The 21,608-nt window shown below is 41.3% G+C and overlaps 2 protein-coding genes across 4 annotated transcripts in view; one reads left to right on the top strand and one right to left on the bottom strand.

Annotated features, from left to right (window-relative positions):
• Positions 1–21,608, top strand: part of ELOVL5 (ELOVL fatty acid elongase 5) — a 75,050-nt gene that overhangs the window by 29,930 nt on the left and 23,512 nt on the right. For 2 of the 3 annotated variants that reach the window (XM_072832633.1, XM_072832635.1), the window contains 2 exons: positions 17,377–17,442; positions 20,439–20,626. In XM_072832633.1, coding sequence (XP_072688734.1) covers positions 17,385–17,442; positions 20,439–20,626 — 246 coding nt within the window. In that variant the 5' untranslated portion in view covers positions 17,377–17,384. Of the gene's footprint in view, positions 1–17,376; positions 17,443–20,438; positions 20,627–21,608 lie in introns of those variants that run through there. The other variant, XM_072832634.1, reaches the window with a different exon arrangement.
• Positions 14,248–14,605, bottom strand: LOC140636855 (small ribosomal subunit protein eS27-like). The gene has a single exon (XM_072832636.1). It carries the CDS (start codon positions 14,575–14,577, stop codon positions 14,323–14,325), a length of 255 nt encoding a protein of 84 aa, XP_072688737.1. The 5' UTR covers positions 14,578–14,605; the 3' UTR covers positions 14,248–14,322.

The raw sequence follows: 21,608 nt of genomic DNA on the forward strand, positions 1-21,608 counted from the left end.
CTTTGAAAACTGGCCCATGTGAGCTGTATGAGCTCTTTAAGTGAATCAGAACATGAGACTGATCAAAACCGTATTCCCCAAAGCCTGAGTAGTCTGGATATAAATAAGCATTTACTGGGAACCTACATTAGACTGTGAAAACTAAACTTAGTTAAAATACCAGCACTTAGGTCAAGGGTTAAGCTTTCACGAATGGAGTCATAGTTCAGACAGTTCCTTTCCAGCACAACCCTCCTTTTAAGGTTACATGTCAGAATATCACAGCCATGTGTCATTGGATTGGGGTGGGGGGTATAGGATATGGTATTTGAATTTTTAAAAAAATCAAGTGTTTAGTCTTATTTATTGGTTTGTTTTCCTCACTTTTGTGGATTTTTTAAAAAGATAATTTGAGAGAGAACAAGCACAAGTAGTGGGTACAGGGGGATGGGGAGCAGAGGGAGAGGGAGAAGCAGGCACTGATGACAAGACCCTGAGATCATGACCTGAGCCAGAGGCAAATACTTTACTGAGCCACCCAGGTGCCCCAATGTGGATCTTTTTTTTTTTTTTAATTAAACTTTTTTTTTTTTTGAGATTATTCTGAATTCCTAAGCAGTTATAATAATAGAGATCCCAGTACCTTTTTTCCAGTTTCCCCTGCAGAACCGTAGTTCTATGTCACAGGCAGGATACTTACATCATTGCAGTCAAGCTAGAGACTTTTCTAGCCACATAAGCTTCCCTCCTGCTTTTTCACCATCTCTAACCCAGGCAGCGACTCCTCTCTTCTTCACCTCTGTAAATTTGTCATTTCAAAATTGCTATGTAAGTGTATTGGCTTTTTTCAGTCAGCGTAATTCTCTGAAACTTCATCCAGGTTGTTAAAGTGTATCAATAGAGTGCTCCCTTTTTTTTCTGAGTAATATTTCATGATATTTGTTTCCAGTTTTTGGCTATTACGAATAAAGCTACTTTGACCAGGTACAGGTTTTTGTGTGAACATGGGTTTTCATTTTCTAAATGCCCAATAATTTTAATGGTCACTTAATACTTAATTCTGTACCTGTACCATAGTTTATTTAGCCTGTACTTCTACATGGATATTTAAACCACCTGCACCCCTCATTTTTGCTATTATATCACTGATGACAGTCCTATAGGTAAATTGTAATGCACATCCGCTTTTATTTCCTTAGCATAAGAATTTCTAGAAGTGAGCTTGACCATGCAAAATTTTAAGTTTTTTTTTAAGTACTTCTCCTTTTTTAAAGTTTTTATTTTTAAGTGCATCTAATTCCAAAGCCTTTTTATTATCTCAAAAACGCCATACAGGTCAACACTTTACACCCTTCCCTCACCCCCAGACAATCACTAGCATTTTTTGTCTGTATGGATTGGCCTATTCTGGACATTTCTTGTAAGTGAAGTCATACAGTATGTGTTTTGCATCTGGAATCTTTTACTTAGCATAATGTTTTCAAGTTCATTCATGTTGTAGCATGTGCATAGCAATACTTATTTGCTTTAATAGCTGAATAACAGTCTCTTGTGTGGATGTGTACACATTTTGTTCATTCATCAGTCAGTGGACATTTGAGTTGTTTCCATATTTTGGCTATTGAAAATGATGCCATTGTGAATATTTGTGTGCAGGTTTTTACTTGGACATATGTTTTCATTTCTTTTGGGTATCTACCTAGAGGTAGAATTGCTGGATGGTAAGGTAGCTCTGTGTTTCACTTTTTGAGGACCTGCCAAAATGTTTTCTACAGCAGACGTTACCAGGTGACAGTCCCACCAGCAGTGTGTGAGTGTTCCAGTTTCTCCTTATCCTTGCCAAAATCTATAATCGTTGGTCTTTATGTTTATAGCCATCCTAGTGAGTGTTACTAAGAGACAGGGCTAGAGCAATTTGAGCAATGCTAACTGGCTGAGAGGTGGCCTTCTCAGCCATATGAAAACCCTTTGCATACTACTAATGAAGTTCTCAGTGGTGACTGCCTCTGGACTTCTGTAGAAAAAGAGGAAATTGTGAACCTACCTTCCCCTCCTGCCTGAGCACTTGACCTGGTGTGTGGTTCTGGGAGGAGCCCATCCGGTCTGGCTGGCAGCCCTTTGAGCTGTGCTGGAGGGCTCAAGGGCCTACAGAGGCCTGGGGTGGGAGTAGCTACTCATCATTCCTGGACTAAGTTGCTGTTTTGAAACAAAAGTTTGCAGAAACTCTTAGGTAGAAAAATTTTCATGCTATATTGTATCAAGAACAGCAGTTCTACTTTTTTTTTACAGAAAAAAACAGTCTTGGATACTGAGATATATAGAAAGGTTGTGGATTTTTTTTATTTTCATAGGTGGCATTCCAAAATACATTTTGCAGGTCCTAAGCGGACAAAATAATAGCCTTACAATGTACTTTAAAAAACAACAACAACAACAACAACAACTGTGTGGTGAATTACAAAGAGCCCAAGGTGTGGACATAGAGTAACAGCTCTTTTCAGTGTGCCTGGGGCTTTCCTGGATCCCCCCCACACACACACTTATTTTGTAACCCAGGAAACCCTTGAGTTCCAATAAACCAGGATAGTCAGCCACCCTAAGTCTGTATCCTGCAGATAAATAAATATCTGAACTCTCAGAACTTGCATTTTCCTCATCTAAAAATGAGGATAATTCTTTATTGTCTTTGAAAAGCTGAATAATAATCAATAAATGTTAGCTTCCTTGTCAGTTAAAGCCTCGGGCTAGTAATAAAAGTGCCATAGTGTCTTCATAACCAAATTCTATACTTTAGACAACAGACCTTTTCATTTCCTTCCTAGTTCCAACTTAATCAAGGCAGAGGGAGCATTTATTCCTTAGGGCAGAGCTGCCACTTGGTGCCTTGATCATGTGTCCCAACCAAAATGAAAGCCAGCAAGGAAAAGGAGAGTTAACTTTGAAGAACCTGTCCTCTCTACCCTACTCACCTGTTAATTTCTAAGTCTTGCCTCTGTTGCTGAGTAACAAATTACTGCAAGATTTAACAGCTTCAGACAGCAATCATTTGTCCCTCCAGTCTCTGAGGTTCAGGAATCCCAGTCCCTCAGAGGCTTAGCCCAGTGGTTCTCCCTCTGGGTCTTTTATGCAGCTGCAGACATGCTGCAGCTGACGGGCCACAGGTCTGTTGCCAGGCTCACTCAGGTGGTTGTTGGCAGAAGGCCTCAGTTTCTTGCCAGGCTGGCCTTCCCTGTAGGACTGCTCATGACATGGCAGCTGGCTTTCTCCAGGGCTAATAAGCTGAAAAACAGAAACATAGGCACTGACCAAAATGGAAGTCACAGTGTTTTTAAAGACCTGGTCCAAGAAGTGACATGCCATCCCTTTTGCTATTTTGGTCATATGCACAACCCTGGTTCAGTGTGGGAGTGGATTATTTGGGGGCAGGCATCTTAGAGGCTTTTTTCACAGAATGACCAGAGTCATTGAAAGGAACCATGACCATCTAATCCAGGTAATGGAGCCAATAAGAAATGGCTCAGTTTAGGACTGATGATAACAGGGCCCAAGCCAGCACCCACATCTCAGCCAGTGTCCACATTCTTCCCATTGCCCACTTGTTCTTCCAAGCAGTGTACATAGTTGGCTGTGGCCAAGTCAATGCCATGATTTCTGGTGGTGGTAGCCAGTCAGTGGCATCCCATACCGCCCATTCAGTATGATTAAACAAGTAGTTAACTAAATTCCTTCTGTTTGCCCAGAACAGCTGCTGGGAATTATAGGGAGCAAAAGAGAAGTTCCCTATCCTCACTGAGCTTTACAGACATGGCCACCACTGCTGCCTGGCTCAGGAGGTTGTGCTAGGGACTAGGGTTCTCTCTCTTTACTGACAGACATTCCAGAATGGGGATGGAATTTAGGCTACTTTAATGCATGCTGTTAATATGTGATATGTACTCAGTAACACAGTGTTTGAAAGATCAGAGAACTGATCTCTAACCTAATCGAGTTTTATTTCATTCAGCTTGAGAGATGGGTTGAAAGGAAATGATTTTTTTTTTGTATTTTCTTTTCTGGCTGGTGGAGTTTGAGCAAATCGAATTGTAACAAAATTTGTTAGAATGAAAAATAGTAAAAAAAAAAAAGGAATGAAAAATAGTTTGTCCCTGAGACCGCAGTCCTTGTCTAGACTCTGTCAGTGTAGTGCAATATATGGATACTGTTTCAGTGATAGAACTTCAAGAACTTTAGGAGATTTATTAGCATCAAAAAACCAATTTATTAATTATATATATATATATATATATATATATATATATATATAAAATGGTTCCCAAAGAAGGCTTTTTATCTAAATTACCCAAGTGACTTTTCAAAAAAAATTAATTTCTCAGCTTCTAGGCTACTGAATTAGAATTTCTAGTAGTGGGTCCCAGAAATTTCTAGGGATGGGATCACAGTGTCTGTGTTTTTTAAACCTCCTCGGTAATTCTCAATGCAGACAAATTTGAGAACTCTTTGATATGAAACTCTAAAAGACATGGAGGCATTCATTCACTCATTCATTCATAGTTTCAACCAGTAATCAGCCACCTGTCAGGCATCGATCCAGGCTCTCTGGAGATACAAATAAGAATATCAGAGGTTTGCCCTTGAAGAGCTTAGAGCTTAATTGCGATTGTGACAAATGAACAGATAATTACAGTATAACTGATAATCACATCATTTTTAAAAAATAAGCCTATAATTTTATCACTGATTGAGATACAGTGGAAGTGGTGATGGGCATATGAAGAGGAGGTCAGGAGGATTTTGTTATCCCTTTTTCTATCATCTTCCCATGTAGAGAAGATTTCTGAGGCCTCTCTTCTCTTACTAAGCATCATAGGTGAATACAACTGATTTCTGGTTTTTTAACTTGATAATATTATTTATTTTTGATGTTATTGAAAATAAAATTCTCTCATTCTCACGGATATGAACTCAAACAATATTGATACATATTGTCACCATCCTTTTATGGTGATGAAGATGCTTCTGTGAAAGTTTGTATGGGCTAGTTTTTTTTTTTTTAAGATTTATTTAGAGCATAAGAAAGAAAACACTCATGCAAGTAGGCAGAAGGACAGAGGGAGAGACTCTTCGCAGACTCCCTGCTGAGTGTGGATCCTGACATGGGGCTTGATCTCAAAACCCATGGCATCTCAGGTACAGACCTCTTTCCACTCTGCTAAAGAGTGGATCTTCTCTTCCACCCACAGAGGAGTCAGTGACATCCCCTTAACATTCTAGAGGAATTTATCTAGAGACCCTTAAAAATCTCCTGGCAGCCCTGGGGCTCAGCGGTTTGGCGCCACCTTCAGCCCAGGGCCTGATCCTGGAGACCTGGGATTGAGTCCCATGTTGGGCTCCCTGCATGGAGCCTGCTTCTCCCTCTGCCTGTGTCCCTGCCTCTCTCTCTCTCTGTGTCTATCATGAATAAATAAATAAAATCTTTAAAAAAAATCTCCATGTTCACAAATATTATTATGGCATGTGATCCACCCAAAATAGAGAATATCAGACCCATGAGTGGTGGATATGGGCACATTTCATTGCCCATGGCCTTTGCAGGGAACTCTTGATTCATGGCTTGGCAAAACTCATTTTCATAAGTATTGAATGTAAAATTGATCAATGGCAAAGGTCTTTGTAAGATGATACTAATATGTTTGCAACATACATTGTGTGCCATGTACTCGCTATTCTAAAGATTTGACATATATTCAATTAATCACATGAGGAAGGTACTGTAATTACATTTATTATTTTTATTAATTTTTTTAAAGATTTATTCATTCATTCATTCATTCATTCATTCATTATTCATGATAGAGAGAGAGAGAGGCAGAGACACAGGCAGAGGGAGAAGCAGGCTCCATGCCGGGAGCCCGACGTGGGACTCGATCCCAGACTCCAGGATCGTGCCCTGGGCCAAAGGCAGGCGCTAAACTGCTGAGCCACCCAGGGATCCCCAATTATTAATTTTTTTATTGGGAGTTCAGTTTGCCAACATTTAGCATAACCCCCAGTGCTCATCCCAAGTGCCCCCCTCAGTGCCCGTCACCCAGTCACCTCAACCCCCAGCCCACCTCCCCTTCCACTACCCCTTGTTCGTTTCCCAGAGTTAGGTGTGTCTCATGTTTTGTCGCCCTCACTGTAATTTCCCATGCATTTTCTCTCCTTTCCCTTTATTCCCTTTCACTAATTTTTATATTCCCCAAATGAATGAGACCATATAATGTTTGTCCTTTTCCGATTGACTTATTTTACTCAGCATAATACTCTCCAGTTCCATCCACATCGAAGCAAATGGTGGGTATTTGTTGTTTCTAATGGCTGAGTAATAGCCCATTGTATACATAGACCACATTTTCTTTATCCATTCATCTTTCGATGGACACCAAGGCTCCTTCCACAGTTTGGCTATTGTGGACATTGCTGCTATAAACACCGGGGTGCAGGTGTCCTGGCGTTTCACTGCATCTGTATCTTTGGGGTAAATCCCCAACAGTGCAATTGCTGGTTCGTAGGGCAGATCTATTTTTAACTCTGAGGAACCTCCACAGTTTTCCAGAGTGGCTGTATCAGTTCACATTCCCACCAACAGTGCAAGAGGGTTCCCCTTTCTCCACATCCTCTCCAACATTTGTTGTTTCCTGTCTTGTTAATGTTCACCATTCTCACTGGTGTGAGGTGGTATCTCATTGTGGTTTTGATTTGTATTTCTCTGATGGCCAGTGATGCGGAGCATTTTCTCATGTGCTTGCTAGCCATGTCTGTGTCTTCCTCTGTGAAACTTCTGTTCATGTCTTTTGCCCATTTCATGTTTGGATTGTTTGTTTCTTTGCTGTTGAGTTTAATAAGTTCTTTATAGAACATTTATTATTTTTTAAAAAATAACCTCTACCCCCATCATGGGGCTTGAACTCACAACCCCAAGATCAAGAGTCATATGCTCTACAGAATGAGCCAGCCAGGTGCCTCTGTAATTCATTTGTTTTATAAATAATAAAACCAGGGCATGAAAGAGTGAGTCACTTGCCCAAGGTCACATGGCCAGTTAAGTGATGGGGCAGAGATTTGAACCCAAGCTGTATAGCTCCAGAGTATAGGCTCCTAATCACTGTTCTCCAGAAGTGATTGACTCACAGTTATCTTTGCACACTGTATATTGCTATACCTTTCAAGAAGATGGGGTCACATCCATATCACATCCATATCCGCTGTCATTTCCTGATCAAGCAGTATGCTGTTTGGCACATGGTAGGCACTTGTTAAGTATTTGTTAATTCAGTGAGTCAGGCGCCTTTCTGTTGACTAGTAGAGAGAAGGACAGTTCTTCTGTGAGAATTACTGGGAGCACAGAAATAAAACTAGTCACGGGGATGACTGAATCCCGGCACTTGATCTTTTGCCTTCTCACTGTAGCCTTCTGGGGATTAACTAGTCAGCAAAACTCTAGAGAGCAGAGTTCTAAGTCCATCTGCAGCAATCTAGCCTTCATCCATCAGCAAGGAATGTTCTCTATGTAGATTAGCATGGTCTTTTTCAGATGACAGGGTGCTTCACCTAAGCAGAAGTCATCATTACCCGTTCTTGTTCTTTTGTGAACAAGTGAGAATAAAGTTGTTATCTTTAAGGTAATAAAACTCTCTAAGAGTAATTTTTTTGGCCAATCCTCTCCAAATGTTGTTGGGTAAGTGGGGTAGTGTATGGGGTCCTTTAATCCTCCTTCTGAGAACTTGGGAAAGGACTTTGAATTTGTTGGCACGTTCTTTTCTTTAACTGTGAATAAGAATTCCCCTAGAAAAAAAGTTTGAAGGTTATGTTACTCTCCTCCTTCCTACTGCTGAAAAAATTACCTACATCTACTGAGTGGGGAAGAAATTCCTTCTACTCTTTAAGGAGGGGGTGTGTGTGTTAAGCATTTTGGTATTTTGTTATTGTATCTTTCACATCTTATGAGGAGAACAACTCCCTTAGAGTTCCAAATCCCTAGCACTGCAGAGCTCTTCTCTGGGGAACACCTTCTGTAAGTAGGATTTAGTCCATGTTTTAGGAAGCTGCCATTGTGGGCTCATGTGTATCACTCTCTGACACCCTCTTCCGTTTTATAATAGCAGGTATATCTCCTCAGTGATGGTATCACCAATAAATAATTTTTGTATGCATAGAACAAGTTGGAATACTTGCCCTTTGAGGGACTTGGGCTTTACCTAGAGGTGCAAAGTGTGTTCCCATAATACCTGAAAACCTAAGTATGCAAGTCCTGTCAGAGTTGAAGTTGATATGTGCTAACTGACTTGTCAAGACCGCAAAGTTGCAAGTGGCCAATGGGGAGTCTTTGCAACATCTAATCTGGGCCTTGGAGATGGGGCTGGAAATGAAGACCTTAAGGGACAGCAGGGAGGAAAGATCCACAGATGATTCACTTAAAAACAAAGCCACAGAGGTGACTCCACTGGAGTCCTTTAACCAGCAGTGGTTAAAATAGTACTTCTTAAAAAAAAAAAAATAGTACTTCTTAAATAACTGGTGGGCAGCTAAGGAGTGGGAGATGGGCACTTCTCTTTTGACCTGTCTAATTTTACCTTTTTTTTTTTTAATTTTTATTTATTTATGATAGTCACACACACAGAGAGAGAGAGAGAGGCAGAGACATAGGCAGAGGGAGAAGCAGGCTCCATGCACCAGGAGCCCGATGTGGGATTCGATCCCGGGTCTCCAGGATTGCACCCTGGGCCAAAGGCAGGCGCCAAACCGCTGCGCCACCCAGGGATCCCTAATCTTACCTTTGTAATAAGGAAAATTGATTATTGCAACATTTAAAATCCACCCCACCCCCCATTGAACACTTTTCCAGAGTGAGGCTGTTCACCTGCCTCTAACCATGGAGCCAACCTGAAACAGTCCTTTGTCGTGCCCTCCTTTTGCAATTATTTATCCAAAGCCCTGAGTAAGACTGTGTTCTCTCTCTACTTGGGTGAAGTGTGGTAAGCAACATGATTGTGTCAGATTGTTATGCCCGTAGAATGGAGGTTAGAAAGTATGGGAATCCTGCAGGGAAAAAAGAAGCAGCATAGATTCGTGGTTTGGCAGAGTGAACAGTGCTGATATGGCAGATAGTGTCTCTCGAGCCAAGATTTATTTAATCCGGAGTTATCACTTTTTTAAATGCCAGCATTCTAAAGGAATTCTGTTGTCAGTTTACTTTCGTATCTGAAAGCTTGTTAGCATTTAGATATCATTCCCCTCACGGTCTTTATGATAGTGTTTTTTATATTTTATATTTTGACATTTCTGAGCAAGGTATGGTTTACGTTCCTCCTCTCATTCTGGAGCTGATTTTCTCCAACCTAGAAAAACCTTTTTAAATTCAGGAAAGAGTGTTGTGACTCCCAAATTAAAGCACTATTTAATGTTTTGTGTTATTGGCAGCCAACTTGAAGAATGTTCCCATGCCTGCCTAACACAAGTTGACTGTTAAAGAGATGAATGGGTAGGAGAAGAGAAAGTGGAGGCAGATTTCATCCTGACCCCTCGTAGCTCGTCAGCTCAGTTGACTCATTTTTAGATGAATTGTGACCATTCAAAGCATAAAACAGCATATGATGAGGAAGTTCTACTAAACAGTAGTTAAATATCTGCAGTAAACACATCTGTAAGCCAAAGGCCATGTGACTTGACTGATTTTACAGGCAAGGCAGTTTTCACAGCAAACTGCCCGCTGCCTCCTACGATGGCCGTAGCAGCAAGCAAAGCCAAGACTTGACCCTAGAGATCGTTACTGCTTGTGAGTTTAGGAAATCAACTTTCTTCACTATAGCAAAAAATTTTTTAAAATCTTGATGTCTTTTAAAACAGATTTGCCCTAAGATCTTCATACTTTTCAGCCTCTGAGCAGCCTTCCCCCTTGTCCTGCTGCAGATATAAACAGCCAAGATGATAGCATTTGCATTCTCAGCGAGACCAAAAACTCATCTTGAGAGCTGTGAAGGAAGCAACTTTCTACACCATCTCTCGTTAACCCCAGCACCCTTCTATTGTCACCCCCTCCCATTCTCTCACATTTTGTGGTCCCTCTTGGGTGCCAGATGGAAAGCTGGGGGGGGCGCAACTGATTTGCTTAAAGCTTAATGTGGTGTCTTTTTATTTATCTCTTTTGAACAAGCCTCCAGCAAACTCTTTAGATCAAAGAGAACACTAGTGGTTATTTAACCTCACACAAATGATTCACCTGGACATACTCTTCCTGGAGGGAGCTGACAGATTTTCCACAGGAGCAGGGCTCTCTCTGGAGGATGAGGTTTTGCCTTTCTGTGTTCTGCTTGCATCAGTATGGTCAGGTTTCTGCATTTCAGGCCGTGGTAGTTCTGATGTTTCTCTTGCATTCAGGCTTCAGGTGTCCTACCACTCTTAGTATGTGTGGCGGCAGGAACTTGCTGCAGGACATAGAATTAACATGTGATTCGCAGCACCTGGGTGGCTCAGTGGGTTAAGTAACTGACCTAGGCTCAGGTCATGGTCTTGGAGTTCTGGGATCCACCCCCACGTTGTCAGGCTCCGAGCTCATTAATTAATTTTCTTAGATACTTGCGGTGAGGCACAATTGTAATACAGTTACATGGTTACCGCAAACACTCTAGAATTTGATAGCAAGAGGCAGCTTGCAACTGTCTTTTGGAAAATGTGCATAAAAGAGGAATTCTTTAAAATCAGTTCTTTCCGGGGGCACCTGGGTGGTTCAGTGGCTGAGCGTCTGTCTGCCTTCGGCTCAGGGCATGATCCCAGATCCCAGGTCCAGGGATCCAGCCCCCCAACATAGGGCTCTCTGCAGGGAGCCTGCTTCTCCCTCTGCCTGTGTCTCTGCCTCTCTCTCACCGTGTCTCTTATGAATAAATATAAATAAAATCTTTTTTAAAAATAAAATAAATAAAATATGTTCTTTTTTAAGAGGGGGTGGGGAGGGGGGAGAGAAAATTTTAAGCAGGCTCCACACCAGGACGGAGCTTGACACAGGGCTTAGTCTCACGGCTCTAAGAGCATGACCTGAGCTGAAATCAAGAATGGGATACTTAACCAACTGAGCCCCCCAGGTGCCCCTAAATTCTATTCTAAGTTACCTGTCTCTGATCTCTATCCTTTTCCCATTTTTAATGTCATTATCTTTTCTTTGTGGCCTGTGAACTAGTGAATACTTTGAATACTGTTATGCTTGGATTTTTTTTTTTTTTTTTTTGACAGATCCTATTCCCATCGTGGCCTGTAAGTCTGGGAAGCCCTGTAAGGTTGAGAGGGCATCAGAGACTTGGCATTATGGAAGATAGGGAAGCGATGCTTGGCCTGGTGTCAGTGTGATCTGGTTCCTGGGAGGTCCTGACCACCCCCTTTCCTGGCCAGATCAAAGAATGGCTTGTTCTTTTCTTCATTTAGGACCAAAGCTCTTCTACCATGGGCCCAGTGCCTGGGCTTGGTCCCTGCTAGTACAATTGTACGGAGCAGCTGTGTTCCCACTTGGCCTGGCTTGCCCGAGCTGCCAGTACGGTGACTCAGGTGGTTGAGAAGTAATATCTCTGGCCCACGGGCCGCCTAGAAGAGTGAGGCCCTGCAGCAATCAGGCAGGCCACAGACCTGGCAATATGGTTGAATGTCTTGTGCAAAGTGGGTCATACTGTTCCCATGATTGCAGGTCACTAGGCAAAGTGTCAAGGGTTTTTGCAGGGCCCTTTGCTTCTCCTGTTCCTTTAGAAAAGTACAAAAGAGTAGAGCCGGGCCCACAGGCCACTCAGCATGTGTCTGATTCACCCAGCAGGGTGGGCCAGCCCCGCCTGGCAGTGAAGAATTAATTTGCTGAAACCTTTTGTCATATGCCTACGGCTCAGCAAGGAAGATGAGGAGAAAAAGGGCATGGTGCTGGCAAGCAGGCTGCAGTCAGGATCATGAGGGGACAGTGGCAGTGAGAGCAATTAAGGCTTGGCATCTTCTCTTCCTCGCCTTTTGGCCACATGCTGTCTGCAAGTTGTGCCATGTGGTTGCTTTCTGTGGACCACTACCGAGTGAGCGCTGGGTGCTAGGCAGGGAGTGGAGGACAGGAGGACTCCCATACTTGCCATCCACTACCACCTCCTCCTGGCCTACCCCGTGGCCTTGGAGCATGCCAAGCACGCACTGGCCTTGGGGCCCTTGTATTCACCTGTTCTGCTAACTGGGATATCCTTTGCCTTGATGCTCTGCCCCTCTCAGGTATCTGTTCTCTTGTCACCTTCTTGGGGCTGCATTCTCTAACTATATTTTCCAGAGTACATCATGCTTCATGATCCCACCCCACCCCTGCTGTATTATTTTTTTACTGACAGTTTACATAACAGATACTATAGGTGCATGTCTCTCTGCCAGCCTGGAATTTCATCTCGTTCCCTGCTGCATCCCTCAGCGCCTACGTGCCTGGCACATAGTAGGCACTTGGGAAGTGCACGACGTGTGAGAAAGTGAATACATGGTACAGAGGGGTGTTGGATACACGGCTGGCTAGACAGAAACGTGAGCTTATGCTGAGTAAACGATGAAAGTAAACCTTTGGCGACTGTCTCTTGGTAACCTGTGTGAAAACAAACACCTATGTCTGACAGGGTTACAGTACGCATCCAGCTGTGAGTGTGGTAGAGGGGGAGTTTGGGGGAAGCATTTAACGTGTCAGAGTGCAGCCCAGAATCAGACCTGTGGTTCACAGATCTGGACTCCACTGACTGACGACCTGTGTGCCATCTTTTCTCCCCTTTCACTATAGACATTTCGAGAGTAACACGCCACTCTCTTGTTATTCTCTGTATATGTTCTTTCAGGGAATGTTTTACTAGCTGTTTCATATGTTCCTAAAGTGTTTTTTTTTTTTAAAGATTGTATTTATTTATTCATGAGAGACACAGAGAAAGAGGCATAGGCAGAGGGAGAAGCCCAGGATCATGCCCTGAGCCAAAGGCAGATGCTCAACCACCAAGCTACCCTTGTGTTCCTAAGTTTGCTTGTGAAAAGTTCTGCCAAACTAAGACAAGAATTCTCAAGTGAAGGAGAAATGCAGTCTAAGAACAGATGTGCTCTTACCGAGAAAAATCACGTCTTGTGTGTATGCTTTTGTAGAGATGTTCCATCTTAGTCACAAGAGTGTTCCTGTGCCTGCCAGCTTCCAAGGGCCTCTGCTCAGGATAGGTTTAGACTGGGAATACTCAGGACAGATGGCTTGTAACAGAATTCTTTAATATCTCCAAATACTAAATTTCACAGTTTCTTTTGGTAACCTGCTGCTGGCTTCAGGATTCTTGGACTGAAATTTTACCTTATGTTTAATCAAGCTGCTTTTCTGTTACTGTGATGTTAGCCTAGATTCTCAAATTGAATGATGTCCTAGACATTATTCCTAGGTCGCTATACCGGTTCCTGGGGCTAATTTTTTCTAAGACCACTCACATTCTGCCCACCTCCCAATTCCATCCCACAGATCAGTTCCTTTTCATTTTCTACTTTTTCTTTTTTAACTTGTTTCCACCTTTTCTGTATCCTCCTTACATTTAAAAAACAAAACAAAACTGGTTATAGCTCCTCTGGAAGGCCTCTTGGTTAAAACTTAGAATGATTCCCTTATTGCTTTGTCAGGTGTTTTCCTAATGATTTGAATATTAACTTTACAGCTTAGTATTAATTATACAGTTTGTTGTATGTATCATTCTAATGTCTACTCATTTGCTGGGTTACTTTGGTTTTGTTTTTGCGTTATAGCATCTGGTCTCTTATTTTTTTTAAAAATTTTTTAAGGTTTTATTTATTCATGAGAGACATGAGAGAGAGAGAGGCAGAGACACAGGCAGAGAGAGAAGCAGGCTCCATGCAGGGACCCCGACGTGGGACTCGATCCCAGGTCTCCAGGATCATGCCCTGGGCTGAAGGTGGCACTAAACCACTGAGCCACCCAGGCTGCCCAGCATCTGGTTTCTTTCCGCACTGTAAATGTCTAGTTTGTTCTAGGTGTCTAGGTATGCTCCTTTTGTGTTTATCCCTGCTCAGCGATCCTTTGTACACAGTAGGTCCTTGATGTTTATGTAGCTCATTACTACATTCATTTTAGCCTTGTCTTCCATCTTTAGATAATGCCTCATATTGATCAGCCCCTCTCTCATGTCATGTTATCAGTTCACCCACCCTCCATTGCTGTTTTGTGGGGGACATTGAAGAAAACATTGTGGGTGGGTTATCTTCTTTTTTTTTTTTTTTTTAATCCAAAATCTGTTTATTGGGATAGTGTCCCACTCATCTTGATTCAGGGAGCTTTTAGTGCTGCTTCTGCCTGAAGGAGCATCCTTCTGTAAGCCTTGCTTTTCCTCCCGTGGGCTGACAGAGGACAGTAGAACAGCCGACACACAGAACTACCGTCTGTGCGTGGCTGAAGACGGTGGTGATTTTGTAGCATCCTGGGCACTTCACGTCCATGAAGTAGGAGTTGGGGCTCTGCACCAGGCGCTTCTTCTTGTGCTTCCTCTTCTCCTCTTCCGCGGATGGGTGCAGGAGATCCTTCGCAAGAGGCATGTTCTCGTGGGGAGGTCGTCACCGCCGGAAAGGCGTGGGTGGGTTATCTTGATGACTGGGGGCTCATTGATGGCATTGAGTAAGTACATGGGCCAGGTATAGAACTCTGCAGTGTCCCTGCTAAGAAGCACGAGGGGCCACAGATGGTTGGCAGTATTTCTCAACTTCATAGTTGAACTCATTGCATACATATAGTAGGAAACTGTTATTGAGGGCTTATTGCATGCCTGGCACAGCTCTGAGGATTGTATGTGTATTAAATCATTTGATCTTCTTAACCTTTGAAGTAATTCCTCTACATTTGCCACCATTTTACAGATATGAGGTTAAATAACTTGTCCAGAGTCACATTGCTAGTAAGTGGACAAAGTGGGTTTCAAACCCAAGTGGTCTGATAAAGAGCCCAGCACTTAGCCACCTAATCCCCTGCTGGCCTGTTATGCCTGTATACCTGCTCTCAGCTACTTTGTACTTAATACCTGATTTTTATATGTGTAATATGATCCGTTAGTAAGCTGTATACCCATTAAGTAAAAGCAGAATCTAGATTTAAAATGTTTTGGAAGAAAGTGGATTTGCCCCCCATGGGCATCTTGTCCATTAGTCATCAGTCCAGTAGTCAAGGTGTTTATAACCTTGCTCCTCCTTATGCTTGTTTGCTTTTTGTTGACGGTGAAGGGGAATCCCTGACCTCCATATACGTGGATAAAGTTAAATTGTATCAGTGATTTCAATTTCACAGAAACATGATGTTTGTCTTCTAAAAACTTATGTGTTCTAGATGATCTTCAGTAGATGATGAAAAAAATAATTAGGTATGGTTGAATTGTTTTTTAACTGTAGGACTTTTATTTATTTTGATTTTTTTAAGGATTTTATTTTATTTTATTTATTCATGAGAGACACAGAGGGAGAGAGAGGCAGAGACATAGGCAGAGGGAGAAGCAGGCTCCATGCAGGGAGCCTGATGTGGGACTCCATCCTGGGACTCCAGGATCAGACCCTGGACTGAAGGCAGGCACTAAACCGCTGAGCCACCCAGGGGTCCCTAACTGTAGGACTTTTAATAGATAAAGCATTTCTTATTTAAAGATGGTACCCATTTTAAGAGGAATTCTGCTTAGGGAGTGTAAAGCTTAACCAATTCTTGAGATTTTCTAGAATTTCTGTCCCCTGAAGAGGTTTAGTCTGGTGCAGGAAAATGGATCAGGACCAGAATGGTCTTAGGAGTGCAGTATGTTAAAAAGCTGTTTAATTTTGGAATTTCAGAAGTGATATAGCACTGTGATTGTGTATAATTGTTGGCACTTGGATGTGTGGAAGTTGGTAAGTTTCTGGTTTCCAGCCATGGGTTGAAGGAGTCACCCCACTCCCACCCCTGGGGGGAAGGATAGTAGTTATAGAAGACTGGTAACTACTTCTTACAAAGTGTTCTTGATGGCTCCACCTGTCTCTGTCTCACTGTAGGCTGGATGAACATCATTGTAACTACTAGAGTCCATGGATAAAGTTTATCCATGAAATTAGCCAAACAATACATATACTTCGGTGTGGTAAGCCAAGGAAGAGAAGTGTCATTAAATGATTAACAGCTTACTTAGTTAATAAAACCAATTTTGCCTTTGCCGAGGGAAAGAAAAATATTTGTGGTTATTTCTATTAAGAGTAATGACAAGGAAAATTGAAAATATATACTTTCTAACTTTAATATAGAAAATCTAGTCAATATGCATATGAAAAGATGCTTAGCTGTACTGTAAATGTAAATCTTAAATGGGGGCAAATGTGAGGAGCTATAAAATCTTAGAAGATGAAGGTAAATCTATAACTACTGATAGGAGACTATATCTCCAAGATGTTTTAAGTGAAAGCAAGTAAGTAATATGTACTCTTCTTGATATAACATTGTTTTGTTTGTTATCTTACTGCAACCTCCATAGTAAGAATATATTTTATATCACAACAGAGTACATTGTACTTACATATATCATACTTATATGATACAGTAACATATTATGAAAGATTTATGAAAATATTCATTCTCATTAGGGTAAAGCACTGATTATTATTATTGTAATTATTTTTTTAATGCTAAGTTGACCTAATCATCTAGTAGTGGGTTGAAATCCACAATTTTAACACCCATTGGCATGATGCCGTTTGTGCTCAGAAGAGAAAAATCTCGAGGTATGTCCAAGAAATGTTACCATCAGGTTCCTTCTGACAGTGGGGCTTTGGAATTGTGGTTGGGGTGAAGCAATGAGATTTTTGGTTTTAGCGCCTCTTTTCGTTTTTAATATTTGATTTTTTTTTTTTTACCATGGACATGAAATATTTTTAAATAATAATTAATGAAATAGCAAGCAGAGGAAACCATCTCCTCACTGTGGACTTCCTTCCTCCAACATGGCTCATCCTATCTTGGCTACAGACAAGCTTACCTCAAGCTTTGGTTCTTGCCCAGATGGGATCTTCTCCCGTCTGCCACCTTTCTCAGTCCAGTTCCACTCTTTTCTCCACTGAGATTCCAGCTTCGCGGAAGGCATTTTTATGGAACTGTGAAAAGAAGTTCAGAAAACTGGCACTTCATTTATAAAGTGAATTCACGGGATTCTGTATTCCCTGTGATTTTCAAATTAGACCTAGCACACAAATTACTTGGGGAGTTAAAAAAAAAAGTTTCCACATAACCTTGTCTGTAGTATATCCTTTGAAAAGGTTTGTTCTTGTTCTTTTATGATAAAACTGTATAAAAAGCATTTTGAGTAGAGATTAATCAATGTCTATTTTTCTTAATAGGTTTTAAAATGGAAAATTTTGATGCATCACTTAGTACCTATTTCAAGGCATTACTAGGCCCCCGAGGTAAGGTGGTTTTGGTTTTTTTGCTCTCCTCCCCTTATAGACACTTATAAATATTGCATGAAGAGATTCTAGAAAACATTAGTGTCTTCTGTGATAAGACTAATGCTTTGTCCTGGATAACAAGGGGCTGGAGAAGTCCTGTGACAACGGTCTTGAAGTAGTACAGTGTTCCTGGGTATCAGAGCAGAGACACAGCTGCTGTGACCCTCTGCTGACTGTAGCTGGGGATCAGATCATGCTGGAAAGCTTGCAGCCTGAAAATGCTGCAGATTTCACCATCATTGGTGGTGTGTTTTCCTCAGTTCTTGTGAGTCTCCAGATGAGATTAGTTTCCAAGATGTACTGCTGGAGTAATTTAAAACTTTTCCCCTTTTACAATTTTAAGGGCATATTAATGTCCTTTCATGTTGTGTCACTTCGATGGGTAATATATGCACCTGACCTCACTTTTTATACTTCATCGTTTGTTTCCTTTTAGGAAGTAAATCCACTCCATATTGATTTCTTCGAGCGTCATCTGTAATGTCTCCTGATGTATCTATAAAGAAGGAATTCATTAGGTTCATAGGAAGGGTCATTTAAAAATTGCAAGAAGCTTTTAAACAGATGAAAATATTTTGAGTTTCACTGATGATTTTTCAAGTACAAAAGAAAACAGGAAAAGGAATTCATCACTTAGTGTTGTAGAAATGAAATGTATTTGGTAATAGTAATGATGTGGAGAAAGAGTCTAATTGGTATGACCTCTTTGGAGGGTAATTGTGTCTTCCTTTGAAATCAAGAAGCACATGCCCTTTGACTCAGCTGTTTGACTCCCAAGACTTTATCCTATGGCTTATCTTGATCAGTTATGCAAAGATAGGAATAAGTATGTTCCCTCCAGCATTGCTTGACAAGACTGGAAATAATCTAGGTGCCCATCAAGAGGGAAACAGGTTGAGTAAATTAGTGTTCAGCCAAGTAAAAAAAAACAAATTAGATCATCTTGTATTTATTTGTGTTACAGTGATGCCTTATTCCAACTTTATGGGAGAAACGAATCCAATATTAAATGGATGAAACAATAATAAAAATGATCGGTTTACATTATCAAGATTGACTAACTCCTGAGACCAGAACACTTGTTCTTGTCATGTTCTACTTTGCATTCTCAGTACATCAGCACTTCTGTCCTCAGAAAAGTCCCTCTGCCTTTCATGGTTGTAGGATGGTGCAGAAGCTCCAGACAGCACCTGCAGAGGAGGAGGAAAAAAATCTGTTCATTTGCATGGTTTTAAGAACAAGGAAACTCTTCCACAGGGCTTTTGGCCCAACTGTCATTTCCTTGGGAGCTCAGAGGCCTCAGTTGCTTCACATGCCCATGTCTGAACAAGTCAGCAGAGAGTGGGCAAGGACTACCAGGGTTGGCTAGATCCCTAAGAATTTACTGCTGGAGCCACAGTTGGGCTGGAAGTACTTGGCATTATGAAGGAGGTTGGATACTTGCACATATGGCCTTATAAAACTTAAAAAGCAAGGTATAAAATAGAACATTAAGTAAAAGAAAATGGGAGGTTTTTGTGTGTGTATTTATCGTGTTTATGATATATATGTACACACAAACATATGTAACAATTTAATGTTAGTTGCTAAGTGGGAACTTGCTTTCTTACAGTTGATAACCGGGGCCCAGAGTTGAGAACACGAGGCATTAAGAAACCTTTTCCTTAAGTTCCCTGGGGCCAGCCACCTCCCTGAAGAATTTCTGAGAACCGCCAGTTCTGCAGAACTGTCCTAACACACACCACCACCTTAACATAAGTAGTAGTGAGAAGGTGGAGGGCATCTCCCTCTGAAGCCAAGGGAGGAGCACTGCAGAGAAACATTAGGAGAATGTAGAATGTCTGCAGGAAAGGAGAGTGACAATCCATTCCCCAAGTGGATGGGTGCTTTTCCTACAAGATCAGAAGAAAAAGCATGGGAGAAAGTAGCAGGATGGCCCAGTCAGGAGGTCGAAGAAGGGACAGAGACTGTCCCCACTAGCTGCTGCTTCTCTGAAGATGGAAGAGGCAAAACCTGCATGTGCCTCTGAGCTCCAGAGTAGGTGACCTTGGAGGGCAGATAAGATTTGAGAGTTCATAAAAGCAGCATGCCAAGGGAAACGTGCTGAAGAGGTGGCTTCCTGGGAGTCAGCTGCAGGATGAAGTTGACTTGCAAGGGATAGGTTAACACCTAGGGAGTCTGGCTGCCAAGGAGGTTACCCCCATCCGAGGAGAGGGCTGTCAGATTGCTGCTGGCAGCTACTTGGAACTAATTTTCCTCATCCCCACTGGGGAAAGAAGATGTGAGTAAGGGAGATCTCTCTTACACTGTAGCTCCCTTGAATCATTGTAGGTCTTTGCTTTCAAGCTTCTGCTGCTCAGGAGGTTCCTTAGTAGTCACTTCACTGCTCGGTCATATTTCATCCTTTTTTTTCCCCCCCTAAAAATTGTCTCCTCTGCTGCTGACCATTGCACTTAGAGCAAATGCTGCCTTTCTAATCACTGATTGTCGTTGAGCTGGATAAATAGCCCATTTTCTCTGAGTCTGCACATGCTGGCTGGGTAGGCTAGCAGATACTTTATTTCAGGTGAGGACTTTGGAGTTCAAAGACTGTCATTTCTGGAGTTTCATTGTCCTGTGCATCATTCATTCAGCAGATCTGGCCAATATAGCTAGTGGAAAATTTAGCTTTCTCCTTGCTTTCTTTATGATTCTTAGAAAGGATTTTTTTTTTTTTTTACTTTAGCAAAAACCATGCATGATCTACACGTTATTCAGAACATGTAACGAGGAACCTCACCTTTTATGACAGATATTGAAAACTCTTGCTTTCTTTCCAGTTGCTTTGTTGGCATTTAGGAACTTGAGTATTAGATGACTATTATAAAATTATGGGGAGAGAAGATTTTTAATATTTGAAAAAAAATTATGGTTGTTTTTTTATCACTAAATATTTTCCTTTTCTTATTTTCCAGATACCAGAGTAAAAGGATGGTTTCTTCTGGATAATTACATACCCACTTTTATCTGCTCTGTCATATACTTACTAATTGTATGGCTGGGACCAAAATACATGAAGAATAGGCAGCCATTCTCTTGCCGGGGAATTTTAGTGGTATATAACCTTGGCCTCACATTGCTGTCTCTCTATATGTTCTGTGAGGTAAGTGTCTGCCTTAAATGTGCTCTGATCACTGTCCTGAATTGTTGTGTTCCTAAATGAAGAAGGGCAGCTGCATTGTAGGGGTGGTGGGATGGGTGGACTGGGAGAGCAAATACATTAATCCACTTTTAGTATATTTTAAAATTGATTTTTCAAAATGTCAGAGTTGTTTATATAAATATGCCCTCTAGAATATCTAAAATAGAAGCTTTTGCTATTGATTCTTTTTTGATGTTTCATGTTATATTCATAATTAAATATTTCCAGAAATACTTTAATGCAAACAGAATACAGAGTGGAAAATGAACAAAATGTGAAAAACAGATCTGTGAACATTTTATTATTAAGCATTTAATAAATGTAGGATTCTTGTTTGGAGGTGGGGGAGGAAGGAAGTGGGTAGCAGTTGTGCTTGGTGTGTTTTTTGGTAAGTCAGCCTCTCACCTAATCTGATAACTGTAAATAGCTTTGAGATTTGACAAGTTCGTTTTTTAAAGCTGAAGAAGAGTGGATGGTAAGATCTGCACTTAGGATTTGAATGGTCTGTAAGTTTGAGCCAAATTATTTTTTCTGTGTAACTGGGATGTTGAAAACCAAGTTTGATGATCTCAAACCGTAACATTGTAGCTGAAATAAAAATGAAAGAAATTGGAATCAAAATTTAGGTCCTCCCTATTTTCCACTGTTATGTAATACAGGTTTTAAAGCTAAACAGGGGAGGAAAGCTGCCCTCCAAGGGTAAACACAGTTGGTATATATTTTTAGGGAAGAGGACTCCACCTTTCAGGCTTACGATACAAATGTCTCACAACAAAACTATTGTTAAATCTCTGGGTGGAGAATTAAGCCATATGTAAACATTTGCAAGCATTCCCGTTTAGATTTTTATGTTTTTATTGTGGCTTTAATTCTCCAAGGAGCAGTAAAGAAGAAGATAAAGGGAGAAGGGGAGAAATTAAAATGAATCTTAAAAGGGGTGTTT

The sequence above is a fragment of the Canis lupus genome, chromosome 7, assembly GCF_048164855.1.
Source record: "Canis lupus baileyi chromosome 7, mCanLup2.hap1, whole genome shotgun sequence".
Lineage (NCBI taxonomy): Eukaryota > Metazoa > Chordata > Mammalia > Carnivora > Canidae > Canis > Canis lupus.

What these genes read in the sequence shown, in the direction of transcription:
- LOC140636855 (XM_072832636.1), bottom strand. Translation starts at nt 14,577, where the DNA reads ATGCCTCTTGCGAAGGATCTCCTGCACCCATCCGCGGAAGAGGAGAAG.